Genomic DNA, 18,599 nt, shown 5'->3' with positions numbered 1-18,599 from the left:
GAAATTTAAAATTCCCAGCTGTCATCTATTACTATAGCCTTTAGTTCAAGTACTTTTAAGATAAATGACCTTTAGAAACAGACCCAGACCTTCTAAAATCCACTGTAGCTGAGTCCTGCCAACTTAACTGTAATCAATGAAGGCACAGAGCATGTCTCTTCTGCAGTTTTCCCATGAAGACTGGGAGCATGGCCTGTGATAGCTTTTGCCTCTTGGGTTGACATTCTTTTGAGAGGCCTCTACCCTGTTCCTCTGTGTCTCCTTAGGAGTGCTCAAAGGCAATGAATCCCTTGTACTGAGCTCTCTGGGTGTTTAGGAGCCACCTGAAGAACTTGCCCTTGAAATAACCCATGTACCCTTCTGAACAGCAGTTCCAGGAACCAGCCTGGGGCAGTCTTTGAGGACTTCAGTCTGACCTGAAGACAGTAAATTCACAACCATGTGACTAAAAGGGGGCAGACATCTTTCATCATTTGTTCTCTATGAGACTCCAGGCTTCATAGGGAAGAGGGTCTTTTCTGTAGATTTACTAACGTGTAGAAAAATACGTAAATTGCATACCTGTGAATATGCCCCTCCCACATACACCCTCCTTCTGGGCCTGTGCCTTGCCTGGTCTCCATCCCTGACCTGTAATAGGTGATTTTCTTATAGTGACAATGACATGTGCCAACTCCTGTGCTAAGCACTTCATGTACGATATTGTGTTCAATCCTTCAACCTTCTCATGCGCTCATTTTGTGGAGTCAGAGAGGGAGGGTAATTAGCTAAAACTGCACAATGCGTGACAGAGCTGGATTTCAAAGCTAGTGTGCTTCCTGGTGAAGTCTGTTCTTATGCTGAGCGATCCTGAGCTGATACAGAAATAATCACACTAAACTGAACTCTCCACGCTTCACATTGCAGTCTTGTTACATGAAGAGGGACAAGGGAGCCATTTCTGTGACCTGGACATGGGCCAGTGGAGGGATGGGAGGCCCTGAGGCCCTGAGCATTTCTGGTGGGAACTGCTGACTGGTGAGAGGGACGTCAGAACTTGGCAGGAAACTAGAGCGGATTATTACACAGATGGCTTCTAAGTTCCAAAGACAGGAAACGGTGGTCATCCCTGTGAGCAAAGGTTTGCAGAGAGAGAATCGTGCCAAACCTCATTTAGTTTTGCAAGTCCTACTAGATTTGTAGATGGGGGCTGACAGATGGAGTTTATCTGTGTTTCAGCAAATCGTTTCACACGATGTCTCACAGCACATTTAGAGAAAAGATGGATAGATGTGGGTTGGATGTTGCAGTTGCAGTTGAGATGGTTCCGAGAAGGTTCAGAGTGCTGATTAATGTAGCAGTGGGCATTTGTACTGAGGGCCAAACACAGGGTCAAGGGTGTAGCAAGCATTTAGTAAATATTTGTTGGTCATATTAAACTCCCGGGGAGGTCTTTAGTGGCCCCGTGAAAGGGCTCTTTCTTTGATTTAGCAAACATTACAGAATAGATGAGTTTGGGAGGTGGAGGGAATAGCAGGTCTGATTCTTGACAAAGGGAAAGAGAAGTTGGGTCTAGTACTGTCTTTTTTTTTTTTGGCCTCTGGTGCCCAGCCTCGCAGTCATGGTGATGATCCAGGCAGGACGAGCACAGGTCTCGTACCATGTGAGGACACACTGTGTTTCATGAGCACTTAGGCATTCTAAGGGGGAGGTACCAAGACCTACTGTGGGAAGATTGCATGTGTGTGTTTTGGTTTCCTGCCCATTGCCCATCTAGAACCAGATCGTCTGTCTTATCTGTTTTTCATACTGGGGTTCTGGTAAGATTTCATTTAAAGAAGGAGTTCTTTTTTTGGTTAAAAATGCCTGAAAACTGCAGACTCTGAGGATATCTAAGATTCCTGTTAGCTCTAAAAATTAAGTGGTTTTATTAAAAAAGTTTTTTTAACGTTTATGTTTTTTGAGAGAGAAACAGGGACAGAGCATGAGTAGGGGAGGGATAGAGAGAGAAGGAGACACAGAATCTGAAGCAGGCTCCAGGCTCCGAGCTATCAGCACAGAGCCTGTCGCAGAGCTCGAACCCATGGACCACGAGATCATGACCTGAAGTTGGACGCTTAACCGACTGAGCCACCTAGGTGCCCCCCAAATTAAGTGCTTTTTATTTTTATTTTATTTTTTTTAAATTTTTTAACGTTTATTTTTGAGACAGAGACAGAGCATGAACAGGGGAGGGTCAGAGAGAGAGGGAGACACAGAATCCGAAACAGGCTCCAGGCTCTGAGCTGTCAGCACAGAGCCCGACGAGGGGCTCAAACTCACAGACTGCGAGATCATGACCTGAACTGAAGTCAGACGCTTAGCTGACTGAGCCACCCAGGCGCTCCTTAAGTGCTTTTTAAAAATTGTACTGGAGGAGGAGAGAATGCTAAAGGCAGTCTCCAAAGAAATATTGGCTTTATTTCTCATTTGCCTTTCACCTCCTGGTCCTCGGCCTCTCTGGCGAATCTCTAAAGGTGTCCCCACCTCTAGGCCAGCATCTCCTCTCTTGGTAGTGCTCCCTCCTAGCAGGTCCCCAACAGCTAGGTTCCTGGAAGCTCCTTGTAGCAAATGGCCTTCTTAAGTGTCAGCGACTGATGGCTTCCGTTTAGCCGCTATGTTGTTAAAGAAGACTCAGATGGCAGAGAGGATCTCTGACTGATAGAGTTTTAAGCCATGTGGCCATGTGAAGAATTTGAGGAAGGGAGGGAGGGATGCTTTGGGCCAGCCAGTGGAGCCTGCATGAATCTTGCTTAGAGAAATATGGGCTTTCACCAGGTTTGTTAGTTCATTCAAGATTATTTTTTAAATTATCTACTATTGGCCAGCACGCTACTAAACACTGGGGATAAAAATTGAGTAAAAATAATTGCAGTCGCTCTGCTCACAAAGCTTATAGTCTGGGGGAAGGTGGCCAACTTTGCTTAAAAATTAATTTATTAATTCAACAATTATTCATCGAGTGCCTATTCTATAGCAGTGAATCAACCAGATGAAGTTCATGCCCCCATGGGGCTTATATTTAAATGAGCACATAATTAAAAATCTGACATAAGTGTCTAATGAATGTTAAAATGGAAGTTTTGACTAGGCTCCAAGGTGCAAACAATTCTGATGAGGAGCCTAATCACCCAAAGCAGATTCCAAGGCAACGTCTGTAAACTGGCCCCATGAAGCTTGGACCCCTCAGCCAGGTGAAAGATATTAAAAGGGGTCAGGGTGGGGAGGATTGGCAGAGGTACTTCTTGGAGAGAGCTGCCCCTGTGCTGTGAGTCCCCAGTGGCTCTGCCACCAGGTAGAGGGGCTTAGGGAGGGCAGGCTTCCATGGGCTTCCCCTCAAGCCCAGGGAGGTGAATGAGACTGATCCCAGAGTGAACACAGAGGTCTCATGTCTGAGAAAGCGGGAGCAGCCTGTGGGAACTGGATAGAGACAGCTGTGACAGGGTTAGCCTGGCCACGTGTTGTGTGTATGTCTCCTGTGGAGCAGAGGTGGCCGTGTGGAAGGAGGTCAATGTGGGGTCTTCTTGGATCCTGTCCAAAGCCACTGACTAGGATAGAAGGACTTTAGCAGCAAGAAGATAGAGGTGACCACCAGATCCAGAGATTGAGGAAGCAGCCACAAGCAAACATTGGGTATAAAGAGACATCTGTCCATGTCAAAAAGAGACATCTGTCCACTGCAGGAGAGAGGATCCAGAAGGAAGCTCCAAAGAACACCCCACAGGAGAAACAAGTCAACATTAAACCTGTGCTGGGCCCACAGAGCACAAAGCCAGCTTGATGGTCCCAGTTCAAGGAGGAGCTTACTTCCTCCCTACCTCTGCTCACCTGTCCCAACCAAGGAGATGTAAGAAAGTGGCCAAGAAGCTGGGACGGGGGCTGGGAGGAGAAAAGCAAAGTGGAGAAACAGAGAGACACCCATCGGCCTCCTTTACAATGGGAGTCCAGCCCAGCTGGGGGAGGAGGGAAGATTTAATGCTAAGTCAGGTTTGAGGTCTTGATTGATCTCAGATTGGACTTTCTAACTACTGAATTTAGAGTGTGGTTTTGATTGTGGACCTGCCTGAAACCTAAGTGGGCTGAACAGTTATGGTGCCTGCCAAGTTTGTATATGATGGCTGGAGAAAAATCTCTCAGCGAACAAAGCATACAAGCAAATACAAAGGAAAGTTTTATTTTGATCATGTTACAAGTCTTCTTGTTCCATATACCAGGGTAGCAGGGCTCAGAAGGAGAGAACCACAGTTATGTGGTACTGGTAACAAGGAACTAATCTAACCCACAGGGTGGGGATGGCTTGCTTTCCTTGAACCTGAAGACTCCAGTGTCCTTTTTCCTTCTTCCTCCTCACAGCACAGAAATGCTCTCTGGGACTAGGCTCTCACAGACACTCAGTTCCTCACACACATTCAACTCTTTTTCTCCTCCATGGCTGGCTGTGACTTAGTGTGGAGACTGCTCTCGCTCTGGCCTCAATCCTGCCCTAGTGGAGCCCTGCCTGACTGCGAGTCCTCTGGGGACCGGTGGAGGGACCAGAGGAGCTGGGCCGACCGCTCTCCCACGCCCCGCACTGGCCCACTATGTTTGGGGTTCAGTGCCCCCACCCACGTCCCATGGCTGCTGGCACTTGGGCCATGGTCATCTGCTCACAACTTGTAAAAGTCAGAGGAAATGTTGACTGGAACCCAGGCCTTTTGGCATTCAGGCTCTTTCCACAAACCACATTTGGGAGACTGATTTAGGTGTTGCCTTGACACTCTGAAATGGAATTTTTGCACAAGCATAAAAGAAATACATCTGGGCATTTAACAGAGTGTTGGAGACGGGGTCTAGTAAACCCGCCAAGCTATGCTTCCATAGGATGAGCTTTTCCAGGGTGGAACCCTGGCAAGGCCCCTGGCCTTTGCAGAAGGTAACTAAGTCAATGGAAGTGGACGGACAACTTACAAAGGATGGGCTCTTTTGGAAGATGCGCTTTTAATCTTATTTACAACATACGCCATTGTGTTTGGCATTTTCTAAATGTACAGGGGTAAAGAAGAGAATGTCTGGTTTAGGAAAGCAGGTTTGTTAAACTAGTGGCCACTTTTGTGTGAATTAGAAGCGTGAAGCAGACATGGGTATGTTTCTTGTGTCTCTGTCTCTGGCAGGTGGCCATTTGACCAGGAGAGAGATCACAGACTCTTCAGCCATGGGAAGCAGAGTTTCAAACAGTCTAGGTAGTGAGTGTGCTGGTCTACAAATTCAAGGATTAAGCCCCAGTTCAAGCTGCTCTGTGAGTTTTAGGCTCTCCTGTGTAAAAGGCAGGCACTGGCTTTAGCAGAAACAATAGCTTCAGGATTATGTAATTTTTACTTTGAAGGTTATTTATTTGGTTGACAAGTACTGAACGTGTATTGTATACTGTCTTATGTTGTTTTCAAAAACAAAAAGAGATACATAGACTTTTCTTAATAGTGCATTTATATACAGTGTTATTATTATTATTATTATTACTACTACTATTATTATTATTATTATTATTAAACACAGGTTAAGGGACCATAGTGGGTGCCATTCTCAGATACAGCACCTCTGGTTAGAGCTGATGCCCTACAAGTGGGGCCTGGGGCCAGATCCATGTCCCTGGGTCACAGAAGAGAACTTTATGGATCTTCTTTTCCAGAAGTGGTCCCTTCCACCTGCACTCACTGGAAGTGCCATGTCCAAGATCCTATGGAATTCTCTTTCACTTTGTCACCTGTGCTCTTCTCTGCTCTTCCTCTACCTCTTTCTTGTCCTCCTCCTCCTCCCTGACCTCTTTCCCTGTGCTTCTCCACTTCCTTTAGCTCCTTCCTGCTTCTACTCTTCTTTAATACCTACCATGTGCAAGGTACTAGAGACAGAAAGGGGTAGAAACCAGCTATGCAATGCTAAATCTACGGGACATGAAGCAATTGATGGGGTTCACAGGCAGGAGGCATCTCCAAGTCCTGGAAGGGGCCAGTGAAGCTTTCTAGAGAAGATAGGACTTGAGTTGAGTTACAAGGAGAGGGGAGGAAGGGCCAGGATAATTTGGGCCAGCGCACGGCATTGGTGAAGCTCTTGAGGTGGGGATACGAAAGGTATGTCAGCTGAAACAGTGCCTCAGAGGGCAGTTTTCTTTGTCGGGACTTGTGGAGAAGCAGGCAGGGTCTGACTGACCGTGGAGGGTGATGGACGAAATGCCGATTAGCCCAGTATTTCCCAGAGTGCCTTCTGAAGGGCATTAGTCCCAAGTGATGTACTATAAAAACAGATCGGTCATTCATAAGCTTGGGAAATCCTGCATGATAATACCGTACACTGGCTTATTAAATGTCCGACAGAGGAAAGGAAAAACCCTGTTTAACATTGTTAAGTGTGGCATTTTCCAAATTGATTTGATCCTATGACGAGTTGTGGAATAAGCACTCAGCAAAAACACACCTTGTGTGGGCAGGCGGTGGGAGCCAGTGAAGGTTTCAGAGGGAGCGAAGTTCATTGCTGTGAAGGAATAAAAACTCCCTCTCATCTGAGAGGTGGGTGTGGAGTGTATTCAGATGAGTCAGACACCTGCTACCACAGTGGTCGATCGCCCTCTGTTTTCCTGGGAAGAGACTGCGTTGTGTAGGTGAAGAAGGGCGAGTTTTCCTTCTTTACCACTGAGAGCATCTATTGCCCTGGGGTATTAATGAAAACTCAATGCACAAGCCAAGAAAATGTTTTCACTGGCCCGAGGAGTTGCGTATACATACGCATGCACATGTAAACTTGCTGACTGACAACTCTTTTGGATCTCATATCCTTCCTGCTTTTCCTTGTTTAGTCAAAGCCTGAGCATCCTTTAAGGAAAAGCTGAAGTCATCTCTCTTCTCTGCAGTCTTTGCGGACTGATCCTGGCCTCTGGCTTGCCCTTTCCACCCACAGTCTCGCTCTTCTTCATCTTACTATCAGCAGCCCACGAATAATCACTTTATGATACACCACCTGGTTCTTAAATACAATTTCCCTTCCCCTTCCTCTCTGTTCCCAGTTCAGCAGTGCCTACCCTGTGCTGTGCCCCCAGGGGTCTAGTACCTTTACTGCTGAGGGCAAGTGAATGTGCGAGGGATCCACTCTCCTGCTAGCCCCAAATGAGACAGAAAGAATGGAATCACTTCGCTTTATTTCCATTGAAGTGATTCTGGAATATAGCAAGTCCTCGTTCATCATGGATATGTTTCTGAAGGTCAGTATGAACCACGAAGAGGCTAACAGCTAGGCAGGACAATGAATTAACACAGCAAAAAAAAAAAAAACAAAAACGGGGTGATAGACAACACGATCTGCTGGAGTTTCATTCTGCTTTCAGGCATTATTGCGAGGCCACTACTGGGGGAACGGGGATTAGATTTCCCAGAGCAGAGCCTGTCAGGAAGAGAGCCGCAGGAGGTTGGGCAGTGCAGGAGCACCGGATGGACCATCAGGTCAAAAGAAAGATAAAGTATCCATCAACCAGTCTTATCAGCTGTATCTCCACAAAACTTCCAGAATCCATCCACTCCTGGTCGCTTCCACTCCATCTCTGCTAGGGCACCATCACTGCCTCTCACCCAGGACAGTTGTAAGACCTCCTCTCCTGGCTTCCATTCTGGTCTCCCTACAACTGATTCTTCCCACAGCATCAAGGGCAGTCTTTGTAGAATATGAATTAGATCATGACCCTCCTGTGCCAATCCTCCACACCTTCATGATACAACCAGAGTAAAATCCAAATGTCTTTCCTGGGTTTACAAGCCCTGCCTGCCATGGCCCCTGCCTTCCTCTTTGGCCTTCCTGCCCATTTGTCTCCCACTACACTTGACTAGTACTAGCCTCTGACTTTGTCCAACGTGCCACGCTCTCTCTAACCTTGCAGGTTTTGCACTAGTTGTTTGTCCTGTGATCTTGACGTGGCCAGTTCCTTCTGGTCATTCCGATCTCACCTTCAACGTCAAACTCTCCAAAGACATGGCTTTTCTGACCATGCAGGCAAGATACCCATTCTCCTTCTCTCCTGTCATCCTCGAGTAGTGCCCCCTTTTCTGTGATTTCGCTTTCCACAGTTTTGGTCCCCTCCCCCCTGCACCCCCTCCACCAATCACTGCTCCAAGAACAGACCTTTTGATGTATTGTCAGAAGGTTGGTAGTAGCTTAACACTTTGTCACAGTGCCTGTGTCATTCACTTCCCTTCAGCTCATCACGTAGGCATTTTATCCTCTTATGTCATCACAAGAAGGGTAAGTACAGTGTGATAGGGTATTTTGAGAGAGAGAAAGAGACCAGTCACATAACTTTATTACAATATAGTATTATAATTGTTTTATTTTATTATTGTTATTTATCTTTCACTGTGCTTAATTTAGAAATGAAACTTTATCATAGGTATGTATGTTTGGGAAAAAGCAATAGAGAGTACGTTTCATGGTTTTAGGCATCTATTGGGGGTCTTGGGACATATCCCCTGGGGTTAGGGTGGGGAGACAACTGTAATTTAGTTCTTAATAGAAGACTGGGGTGCTGGGAATCTCAGAGTATAGATGTCATGAAAGGACCATAGCTCCCCTGGTTCACCAGGGCTTAGAATGACAAATAAATCCCATGTGGAATGAATAAATGCTAGTTGTAAAGCCTACGCTCTTGAATCCTCTGTAAGGAGAATTTCCTCATCTGTAAAATGGGAATGAGAACACCTACATCAAAAGGTTATCAGAGAAAATACATTAAAGAATAATTGCAAATTATAAGGCTCTTGGCAAGTCCTAGTTAACATTATTGCTCAAGTCGAGTCAGTTTCATTTTTGGTAAAATGGGGATAATATTTGCTTTCTAGGAATTTTTCAAAGATAGAAAAGATAGTCCCATAGACATACACATACTTAGAAGAGAGTTTTAAATGTTGCAAGCCCTTTCTTCCCTGTGATGATAGTGGAGAAAAGAGGCAGTAGAGAGACCTCCTTAAATGCTTGTTTGCATCAAACAAAACCCTAACATGCCGGTTTGGAGCATACAAGACTTCTGGCTAAGAAAATGAAGTTTGGGACAGGAACTGGCCCAGAAAGGCAAAGTCACAGCTGACCTAGTAGAAAACCAGGAAAGGCAGGCAGATGCCCATAATTTCTGAAAATTTCATTGTGTCCACAAAATACCAGTGGTTGGAGGACTTAAGGCCTGTATGAAGTCATGTCACCCCCACTCTTTATAAGTATTTTCCAGGTCAGTCCTCTAGTCCAGAAGAAACAGTGTGAACCACATGGGTAATTTTCAGGGCTCTCATAGCCACATTTGTGAAGAGTGAAAAGAAACAGGTGAAGTTAATTTTAATAATATAGCTTATTTAACTCAATATGTCTAGAAGGCTATCATTTCAACATGTAATCGATATAAAAATTACTGAAAAGATATTTTGTACTCTTCTGATCTCCAGGGACTTTTAAAGGCATGTGAAACTATATTTGAAATTGCATCTGTCTGTCTATCATCTATGTATCTATCTATCTTCTGGAAGTGACAGTTGGGAAGACTACTCATTTAAAATCAAATTGTGTTTCTCTCCTCTAACTCTGGTGTTTCTGGGGAAGATTTATGAGAAGCCGTGTTTCTTCAGGGAGGGACAGTTTGTTCCATGGTTTACAAAGTTAGAGAATTTCACTAATCAAATTGTTGCTATTAAAAAAGAGTCAACTTGGAAATGGATTAGAACTAAACATGTCATCAACAGAATGGGCTGGAGAGAGCAGGAAAATTATTATAGAATAAAATTATCCAGAGATTATTGTTCACCTTTGACACAAAAGTCTCTTATTAATTGTCTTGGACCGTTTAGATATGGATTGGGTGAGTTTTATAAAGGACAGGCATCACAGCCTGGCCATGGATGATCCTCTGAGGGACCGAAGACTCATTCCAGCGTTAGAGTCTACAGCAAGCTGAAAGCACAGCTGCCCTGCTGGATGAGCCTGGAATTTTCACGTGGGCACGTTAACCTTTTCGGAAGCCTCTATTCACGTTGCTTATGAGTGGCCTGGTGTGGATGGCAGACATGTGGGTTGTTTGCTTGATGCTAATTACCCGGAAGGCCCAGTTTTGCCAAGAGATTCTGCTTTGATCCATTAGCAAACACACCTGCAACACTAGGCCACCAACAGAGGATCTAGTGTAGTGCTGCTGATGGGCTGCAGTGGGGACCATGGCCTCTGGGGAGTTCTCATGGACTTAGTCCTCATTCAGAGGGATGCTTACTGTTTACAAGCACGGAAGGTGGCCTCAGTTCTGCAGGTGCCTTGGCCATCTCTGGAGAACCACATAGCACCCCTCGGTCTATAGGCGTGGTGGGGGCATTGAGGCAATGGCTTCATAGATTCTGGTAAGCTTGCCTCCACTACCAAAGGGCAAGACACTCAGTCTCCTGTCTATTTCTGTCTACTTCCATGTTTAAGAAACTCCACCTTTCTTAATCAGAACTGCTTTCCTTGCTAGAAAGAGAAGGGGTACACTACCTTGTGTAGCAACAGGGATGATCCCACAGTGGAATTTCCAGTGGTCTCACTTTTGTTAGTTGTACCACTAAGGCGAATGGATGTCTGTTATGATGTCCAATTTTCCAGACTCTGTGACATTTAAGAGTTTGCCATTACAAATCACCTTTAGTGAGCAGCAGAGAATATGGAAAAGCTTACTCAAGATTCACTCCCATTTAGGGCTTGTATTCAAGTCAGAGTCCTTGAAAAGTGGATATGCCAGTGCCTAGGTGTCAGCCTCTAAGGCCACGCTCTTCAATGAGGCATCCCAGTCCAGATGTTGGGAGGAAACACAAGAAGGCACAGAGGTGCCGAACGCTAGAGGAGTAAGCATCCCTGGACCTAACTCTGCTAGCATCGTGGACTCTGAACATGACTGCTTTCAGTGGTATTAGCCAAAAAGAAAAAATGGAAAAACACTGAAACATTAAGCAAATATCATAAGAATGAATCTGTAAAGTGAGACTAGTAAAGTCAGAGAGTTGTTTTTCTGCTAAACTTCTTAAGAAGTCAACGTTATTAACAAATGGCAGTGACAAAAAATATGACTAGCAATTGTAATGAAAGTTTAATGTTTTAATAACCCTTATTAAGCTTCGTTTTACTGGAAGATGCCCCCTAGAAAGCTTAACCCTAGAAGACAGTGTGAACCTTCTTTTTCTTTAAAAGGCAGAGGATTTGGCTTATTGAAACATCTTTGCCTACTATGAAAATACAAATGCGGTTGCCTACAAAGGGAACATCAAAAAAGTTGACAATCAGCTGTGACCACCTGGGGGTTGCAGAGAGTCACAATCCCTGGGACAAGAAGGCAAAGTGAGACATCCTCACTGCCATGAGAGAAAGTGGGGAAAACAAGCCCTGGTCTCTTTCCTCTAATCGCAGCGTGTCCAGGAAAGAAAGTCAGTATTGACTTTAAACTAAAATGGCGCTGAACTTTGTAGCAGTAGCTGTGAATGCCGAGAAAGGAGGGGCCAGATGGGGATGAGGGGGGAATCTTTGAGGAAGTGGGGCTGCAGCTGAGTGCTGAGCACCCGAAACATGTGAGGAGACAAAAGGGTGGAGAAGCCAGAGCCAGGAGGTGGGTGGAACTGCTTTCCCCTTCCTCTCTCCAAGGTCAGCCTGGGCCTCCTCTTTCTGTTCCTTTCCTACCTGGGGCTTCACACAGGCTATTCCTCCCAACCAGAAAGTCCTTTTCCTTTCTTCACTGGGAAAGCTCATTCTTCAGGTCACAGTCAAATGATCTCTGCTTTTGTAAGTCTTCCCTGATCCCCTAGTCTGGGTTACCTCTCCTTGCTCTATGCTCCCATGGAATCCCCAACTCTCCCCTTCCACACCACTTATCACATTGAGTATAACTTAGTCCTTTCCTGACTACTCTGTAGTAGTCGGGACTCCACCTCATTCATGCGAAATCCCTGCTGTGGAGCTTGGTGCTTGCTATGTAGTAGGAGTTCAAGATCTAATTGTTGAACGAGTGGGTGCACTCTGTCCTAGTCATGGTGTTGGTGGTTAAGGGGAGACAGGGAGAGGTGGAATCAGGAAGTGCAAAGAACATGAGGTAATTTGTGAGCACAGCACACTGTGCAGGAAAGCAGACCAGTGTGGAAGGAACACCAGTGATTATGTCATCTTAGGCAGGATGCAGATGGAAAGGTGTTGGGAGGTGGGAGAGGGAGAAGGACAGAAAAGGAGGTGGTTGGTTAGCTGGCATGGATTCACCCTGCCTTCCAAAATTGGATCTTGTCCTACCTTCTCTTCGAGAGATCAAGACCACTCACGATCCCTACCCTCCTCTCCTGGCCTGGGGTGAGGACACAGGACAGCCAGGCAGCATAGGGCTGGTGGGGTCTAGTCTTGCCACTTCCACTAATTCCCTTTGTGACCCTGAACAGAGCAAGGACCTTATTATCCAAGCCTCATCTTCCCAATATGTAAAAAGGAGATAAGGTAAGGTGGTGGTAGGGAGAAACTAAGAAATGTACTTGGGAGTGCTGGATGTTCCACAGGAGGCTGGCTCCTCTCCACACTGTGAATTCTGGAAGGCTATCTCTTGGGTCAGCTTTTGTCATCTATGATTCAACCCACACTTCTAGCCAGAACAGAACTCCTCATCAGCTGGGGTTAGGATGATTCTCAACCGAAGCCTATTGCAGAGTTGCAGGCTGTCCCTAGAGATGATCTTTCCCAATGCCCTCAGCTGGAGGGACAGGCTCGTGGCAGCCGAGTGGCTAGACATAAACATCGTGTTTGAGGAAAGTAGCAAACTTCCTGAAATGTTACGTACTTGGGCGCAATTCTGACTCTAGAACCAAGCCCTGCTCAATCCTGATTCTGTTTGGAAGGAAACAGTGAGGTCAGATAATTTGAACAGGGATGTCTTTATCACCCAGCCCTGTCTTGTTCAGCTTCTAGTATTTACTTCTCCTCTGTTTGCTATTTGCAACTTGAAACCAAGACATGAGCTTCTGTTGCTGCGGCTGTTTGGGAGATGAGGCAATTCAAACATGAAAGTCCTAAGAGGAGCTATAATATGATGATGATGATGATGATGATGATGATGATGATGATGATGATGGGTGTGTGTGTGTCTGTGTGTGTGCGCGCGCATGTGGAAAAAGGGAGGTTAAGTTGTGGGGGACTGGAAGAGAGAGGTAGAGGGAGCAGAGGGAGGCGGGAGAGTCTTCAACCACATCAGCTGCCTCCCCATCTATTTATTTGGAAAGACCTCCTACTGTAGGGAAGGAAGTTGGTGCAAAAAAAAAAAAAACCCTCAAGATGTATATTTGATGGTGTATTTTGCAGCATCAACTTTGGGTTTGACTTTTCTGAAAAAAGCTAACTGCAGCTTTTGGGTGCAGTTTGGTTTTTGCTGTGGACATAGGGTGTCTTGAACTTTTTCTCTTTTAAATTCAGGAAAGTGAGCCAAGAATTCCAAGTACTCATGTCCCTCTCCAATGAGACAGTGAAGGAAAGATTTCCAAGGGTGAGAACTGGATAAATACTACTGAGAATTCAAATATTCAGGGAAGGTGCTCTGCCAAAATAAATCACACCCTCTAGGAACATTTCCTATAATTTGCTTTTCTTTTCTTTTTCTTAAATGATCTACTCTTACAAAAGTTAAAAAAAATTTTTTTAACGTTTATTTATTCTTGAGGGAGAGAGGGAGAGAGAGAGAGAGAGAGAGTGAGAGAGAGAGCATGTGAGCAGGGGAAGGGCAGAGAGAGAGGGAGACACAGAATCCAAAGCAGGCTCCAGGCTCTGAGCTGTCAGCACAGAGCCCGACGCGGGGCTCAAACTCACAGACTGTGAGATCATGATCTGAGCCGAAGTCAGATGCTCAACTGACTGAGCCACCCAGGTGACCCCCGATACTAAAATTTTTTTATCTCTTTCTCCATGCAATGTTGCAGCCGGTTTCAGACATTGCCATCTGTCTTTTCATTCCCTGTGTCACCATTTAAATTCAAGCCTCATGATCCATGCTTGGCTCATCACAATAGCCTATTAACTGTCTCAACAGTTCCTGTTATTAGACCCACTGTTCCTGAGTTGTAGAACAATTTTCATCTGGCTGTTCTATAAGACAAGACATCTGTGGCCAAATTTTATATATAAGTTACAAACACTATTAATACCTAGTTAAACTTGTATTAGATAAAATGTCTTAAAATACAATATACTTTGGCACCGTAATATTTATCCCAGATGATTAGCTCGCAATGGTAATAGAATTAGGTCCACACTTTTTAGTCTGACCTTCAAGGTGGTGAAATCTCATTCATGTGCACCCTGCAGCCTTAGGGGGACCATGTACTCCCTCCACTCCAGCCTGAGATGTGTCCTCACTGTCGGCCATGTGCACTTATGGGCTGCATCCTGGTTCTGGAGACCTGTGACCTCAGCCCTTCTATATCCTGTCTGCTTGACTAAGTCCCAACTTGCCTCCAACACCAGGGCAAGTCCTTCCAGTCCCCAGGGAGGCCTCCTGTCCCCTTAGGCTGCCAGTGATTGCCCTTTCTCTGTTGCTCTCCTTTCCTTCAGCTCTCTCTTGGTCTGCCCAGGGAGTGACCTTGACCGCCATCTGTTCTATATCCTGAACCAATCTTTGGTGTCACGACCACATCTCATGCTTGTCTGCGTTTTCCACAGAGCCCTTCCTGGCACCTCAGCAGCCATTTGCTGATAATGATCATACTTAGCCAACTGAGTAAATATTTCCAGCTTTTGGATTTGCCCTGTTCATTTTTTTTTTAAGTTTTTATTTATTTATTTTAAGAGAGGGAAAGAGAGTGAGAGAGAGTGAGCAAGCATGAGTGGGGGAGAGGCAGAGAGAGAGAATTCTAAGCAGGCTCTGCACCATCAGCACAGAGCCCAATTGGGGCTCAAACTCATAAACCGTGAGATCATGACCTGAGCCTTACCCAACTGAGCCACCCAGGTGCCCCTTAAAAATAAAATCTTAAAAAAAAAAAAAGAACTGCAGGATCTAGGTGAACTTCTTAGAGTATGTCAACCAACCTTTTTATTCTGGATGCCCACATTATCAATTTTCACCAGCTTGTTTGGGCGTGTGTTAGAAATTTGATGTGCCCGCACATAAGCCAATTGGATCTGTGGTTTCACCAACAAGCAACTCAAACGGGAATGTTTATTTCTTGACCCAGACATGCATCTGCTTTAAAATTGCCAATATTCAGGAAGGGACGTCTTATCAGCACACATAAAAGTTTTAAATTATTTTAATTGCTTAGGAAACAAAGTGATTTAAAAAATTATTTCCCCCTTATGCCTATAGGATAAAATGAAAGAATGTAATACTAACTCATCTGCAGTATGATCACAACTGAAGAAAGAAAAAAGATAAGATAGGGCAAAAACTCTATTAACTAAGCAAACACTTTTTTGGTGAGCACAAGAAATAGTGAAAAAAATGTTGCCGGGGATGATCATATTGGGAGAACCCACTGGACTGAGCAATATCTTCCGATGTTTATCTAAAGCAATGCTTGGGAGGAAATTAATTGCTTTCTGTGTTCAGATGGTGGGGGCCACCGCTAACCCACACAGTACCTTTGAATGAATCAGGAAAAGGCCTTCCTGTCTGAGGCGGAACGTGTGCCCGTACCGGGGAGCTTGTATGTGTAGCCGTGCACAGGCTGGCCCTCCGACATGGGCACAGCCTGCATTACTAGGCACCCGTGTGCCCTGCAAACAACTCCTCGGAAAAATGGAAGTGATCTTAAAAAGGAAAGTGAGCTGAAAAGGTCACCCAGCTGGTACATGGCAAAGCAATGGAGTGATTCCAGAATCGCTGCTTTAAGCTAATCCTGATCAAGAATAGTTATTGATGCCTCTTCTGTGGGACACAGTGCTACGTCACAGTATTTATATACGACAAGGATCCCATTCTTTAGTAATTTATACCGTAGCTGATTATAAACCGGTATGAAACTAGTTTGTTAGTAGTTGTCAGGTATTACGGTTTTAACTTCTTAGACAGGGGGAGACCTCCGGTGCCAAAACGAAACAAAAAGCCCCAAAGCAGTTAGCACTGCTCTTTAAGTGTTGTGGGTAAACTAGGTCATTATTTCCATTCTGCGTGTGAGAAATAAAACCTACAGCAATATATTCAAGGGACCAGAAAGGGGGTTCGCTTGGGGGTGGAGTTTTGAAGTGAATTGCTTGTAACACTGCATCCGGAATTACTCATGTTTCTTGCATGCGGTGGAGACGTCCACCCTGGAACTAAAGAAGGCGCTGACCCACAAGAGCGACGGGATTCCAAAGGTATGGCTGGTTCTCCTCATCCGACCTTCTCAGGAACTCTGCCCTCACTCACCCCTCTCCTCTAGCATCATCGTGGGAGAGACAGAAGTCATCAAATGGGTGCTGCGGCTTCCTGCCCTCTCACCCACACCTGAGAGCCCACCTGGGCTCTGCTACCTAATTCACATGGAAGAGTGGCACTTCCTGGGCTCCAGGTCCTCTAAGCCCTGCTTTTAAGGGCTCCAGCCCATCAGCGAGCTCTTCTCCTCAACCTCTCCCTCTCTGGGCCTGTCACGAGCACTTAATCAAGCTCTAGTGCCCCATCTTAATAAAACGAAGACACATTTCAACTCCAGCGCTATCCCAGCTACTGCTTTGGCTCTCCCCTCCCATTTTCCACAAAGCTTCCTTCCTGCCCCTTTCATTCCACCGAACCTAAGTCACCTAGGTCACCAAGGTCACCAAGGTCACCATAACCTTGTGTAATTAAAGAACCGGTGCCAGCTTGTGTGTAAATTTTATAGCACTTGACACTGACCTCCTCAGTGATGTATCTTCTCTCCGTTTCCATGATCCCAGACCCTCCTGTTGCACCTTTTCATTCTCTGGCTGGTCTCTTAGTTTTCTTCTTGTTCCCTTTTTCTTTCCCCACCCTGACTTAAAGGACATGGCCCTGGGGTTCACTGGTTAACCGATTTCTCTTCTCTGTCTACGCACACTCCCTAGTTCCCCATCTACTCACACTGGTCACAACTGCCATGCTGACGACTCCCAAATTTTTGCCTCCAGCTCCGAACTCTTACTGAGCAGAACTGCCTCCAACACAGGCGGGGACTAGCGTGAGGCCGGTGGGGCGTCTAGGGCACAGACCCGAAGGAGGTGCTCCTTCCCGGGTCTCAGCAGGTGCCGGCCATGAGAATGAGTGCCTCCTGGCCCCATGCCTGGCCATCTCTGCCTGGAGATGCTCCCACAGTGCCTCAAACCTGCTAAGTTATAAGGCTAATTCTTCGTCTTCAGCCCCAAAGCTCTTGTCTTCCCGCCCTCATCCTGGTGGCATCACTGTTGGCTCAGACACACTCTGGGGGTCCTTCTTGACACTTCCTCCTCTCTCATCCTCCACAGCCAGCCGGTTACCAAATCCAGTCATTCTGGATGGAATCCAGACTCTCCTCATTGTTCGCCACTGTTTCTGTTCACCATCCCTCACTGCCACCATCTCCACACTGCAGCCAGTGGGACTTTTCTAAAACACAAATCTGATCACTTCACTGCTTAAAACACTTGTGTAATTCTCCACTGTCCTCAGAGTGGGCCCCCACGACCAGCACCCCACGTGGCCTGCTGTCACTGCCTCACACTCTGTCTTCCAACATACCCCGCTCTTGGTGTCTCCCAGAAGGACCCCTTAGGGTCCTTGTTTAAGCTTCCTTCTCACTAGGATAACTGTCCCTTTTTAACTCTCCCACTCTCAGCTTAAATGTCACTTCTAGAAGTCGGTTTTGATTCCAGTCTGGTGAAATGCCCTTCCTAGGTGTATCCCTCACACCCACATGGGGTGTATCCTTCATACCTCACATGCTCATCTCCATCACACAGCCTTTCACATGGGTGATGTTTGGAGACTTGACTGTTGTCCCTGACCTTCAAGGGCGAGGACACTGCAAGTGAGCAGTCAGCACAACCACAGTGCTAGTCGCATAGAAAGTGCTCAACAAGGATCTGTCGAATGCATAAAGGACTTTAGGAATCCCTAGTCTCTGACAGTCCCGAATTCAAGCCCCTCATCTGCCCCTTACTAGCAGTGTGCCCTCCAGAAAGTTAATAACGTACCCTAAGCCCCAGTTTCTGCTCTGTAAACAGAGATCGACATCCTTCCCCAAGTTGCTCTGAATGGGTTTGTGCTTCTATAAGCATCTGCAGTTGAGACAATGCTTGACCCTTTCTTCTCTTCCAAGTCCTACATTCAACTCCAGGAAGCCAGAATTCAGTCCCGTTCTAATTGGTATCCCTAGTACCAGCCCTATGATGGGTTCCTAGTGGGAACATAATAGCTGTTTGATCAAAGAATGTTTGAGGGAAGGCAGCCAAGTTAAAGAGGGAAGAAGAAAGAGGCAACACAGGGAATGTGAAAAATGGAGAAAAGAGACAGAGAGAAACAGAATGCAGACACTTTTCTCTGACTTGCTTATGTTACGGGAGGCTCATCTGCTTTCGAAGGACTGGGCTGAGCACGAGATAACCTGCCCAGCTCACTCCGGCCTCAGCGACAG

The 18,599-nt window shown here is 45.9% G+C and overlaps 1 protein-coding gene across 4 annotated transcripts in view; it reads right to left on the bottom strand.

Annotated features, from left to right (window-relative positions):
• The window catches only part of ANTXR1 (ANTXR cell adhesion molecule 1), a 217,341-nt gene that overhangs the window by 27,115 nt on the left and 171,627 nt on the right, over window positions 1–18,599 (bottom strand). The window contains exon 18 of one of the 4 annotated variants that reach the window (XM_042932534.1): window positions 15,874–18,048. The exons of the other annotated variants lie outside the window; for them this stretch is intronic. Coding sequence (XP_042788468.1) covers window positions 18,019–18,048 — 30 coding nt within the window. The 3' untranslated portion in view covers window positions 15,874–18,018. Of the gene's footprint in view, window positions 1–15,873; window positions 18,049–18,599 lie in introns of those variants that run through there. 4 annotated transcript variants of the gene reach the window in all.

Source organism: Panthera leo, chromosome A3 (assembly GCF_018350215.1).
Source record: "Panthera leo isolate Ple1 chromosome A3, P.leo_Ple1_pat1.1, whole genome shotgun sequence".
Classification (NCBI taxonomy): Eukaryota; Metazoa; Chordata; class Mammalia; order Carnivora; family Felidae; genus Panthera; species Panthera leo.
This window is presented reverse-complemented; position numbering and strand designations above follow the sequence as displayed.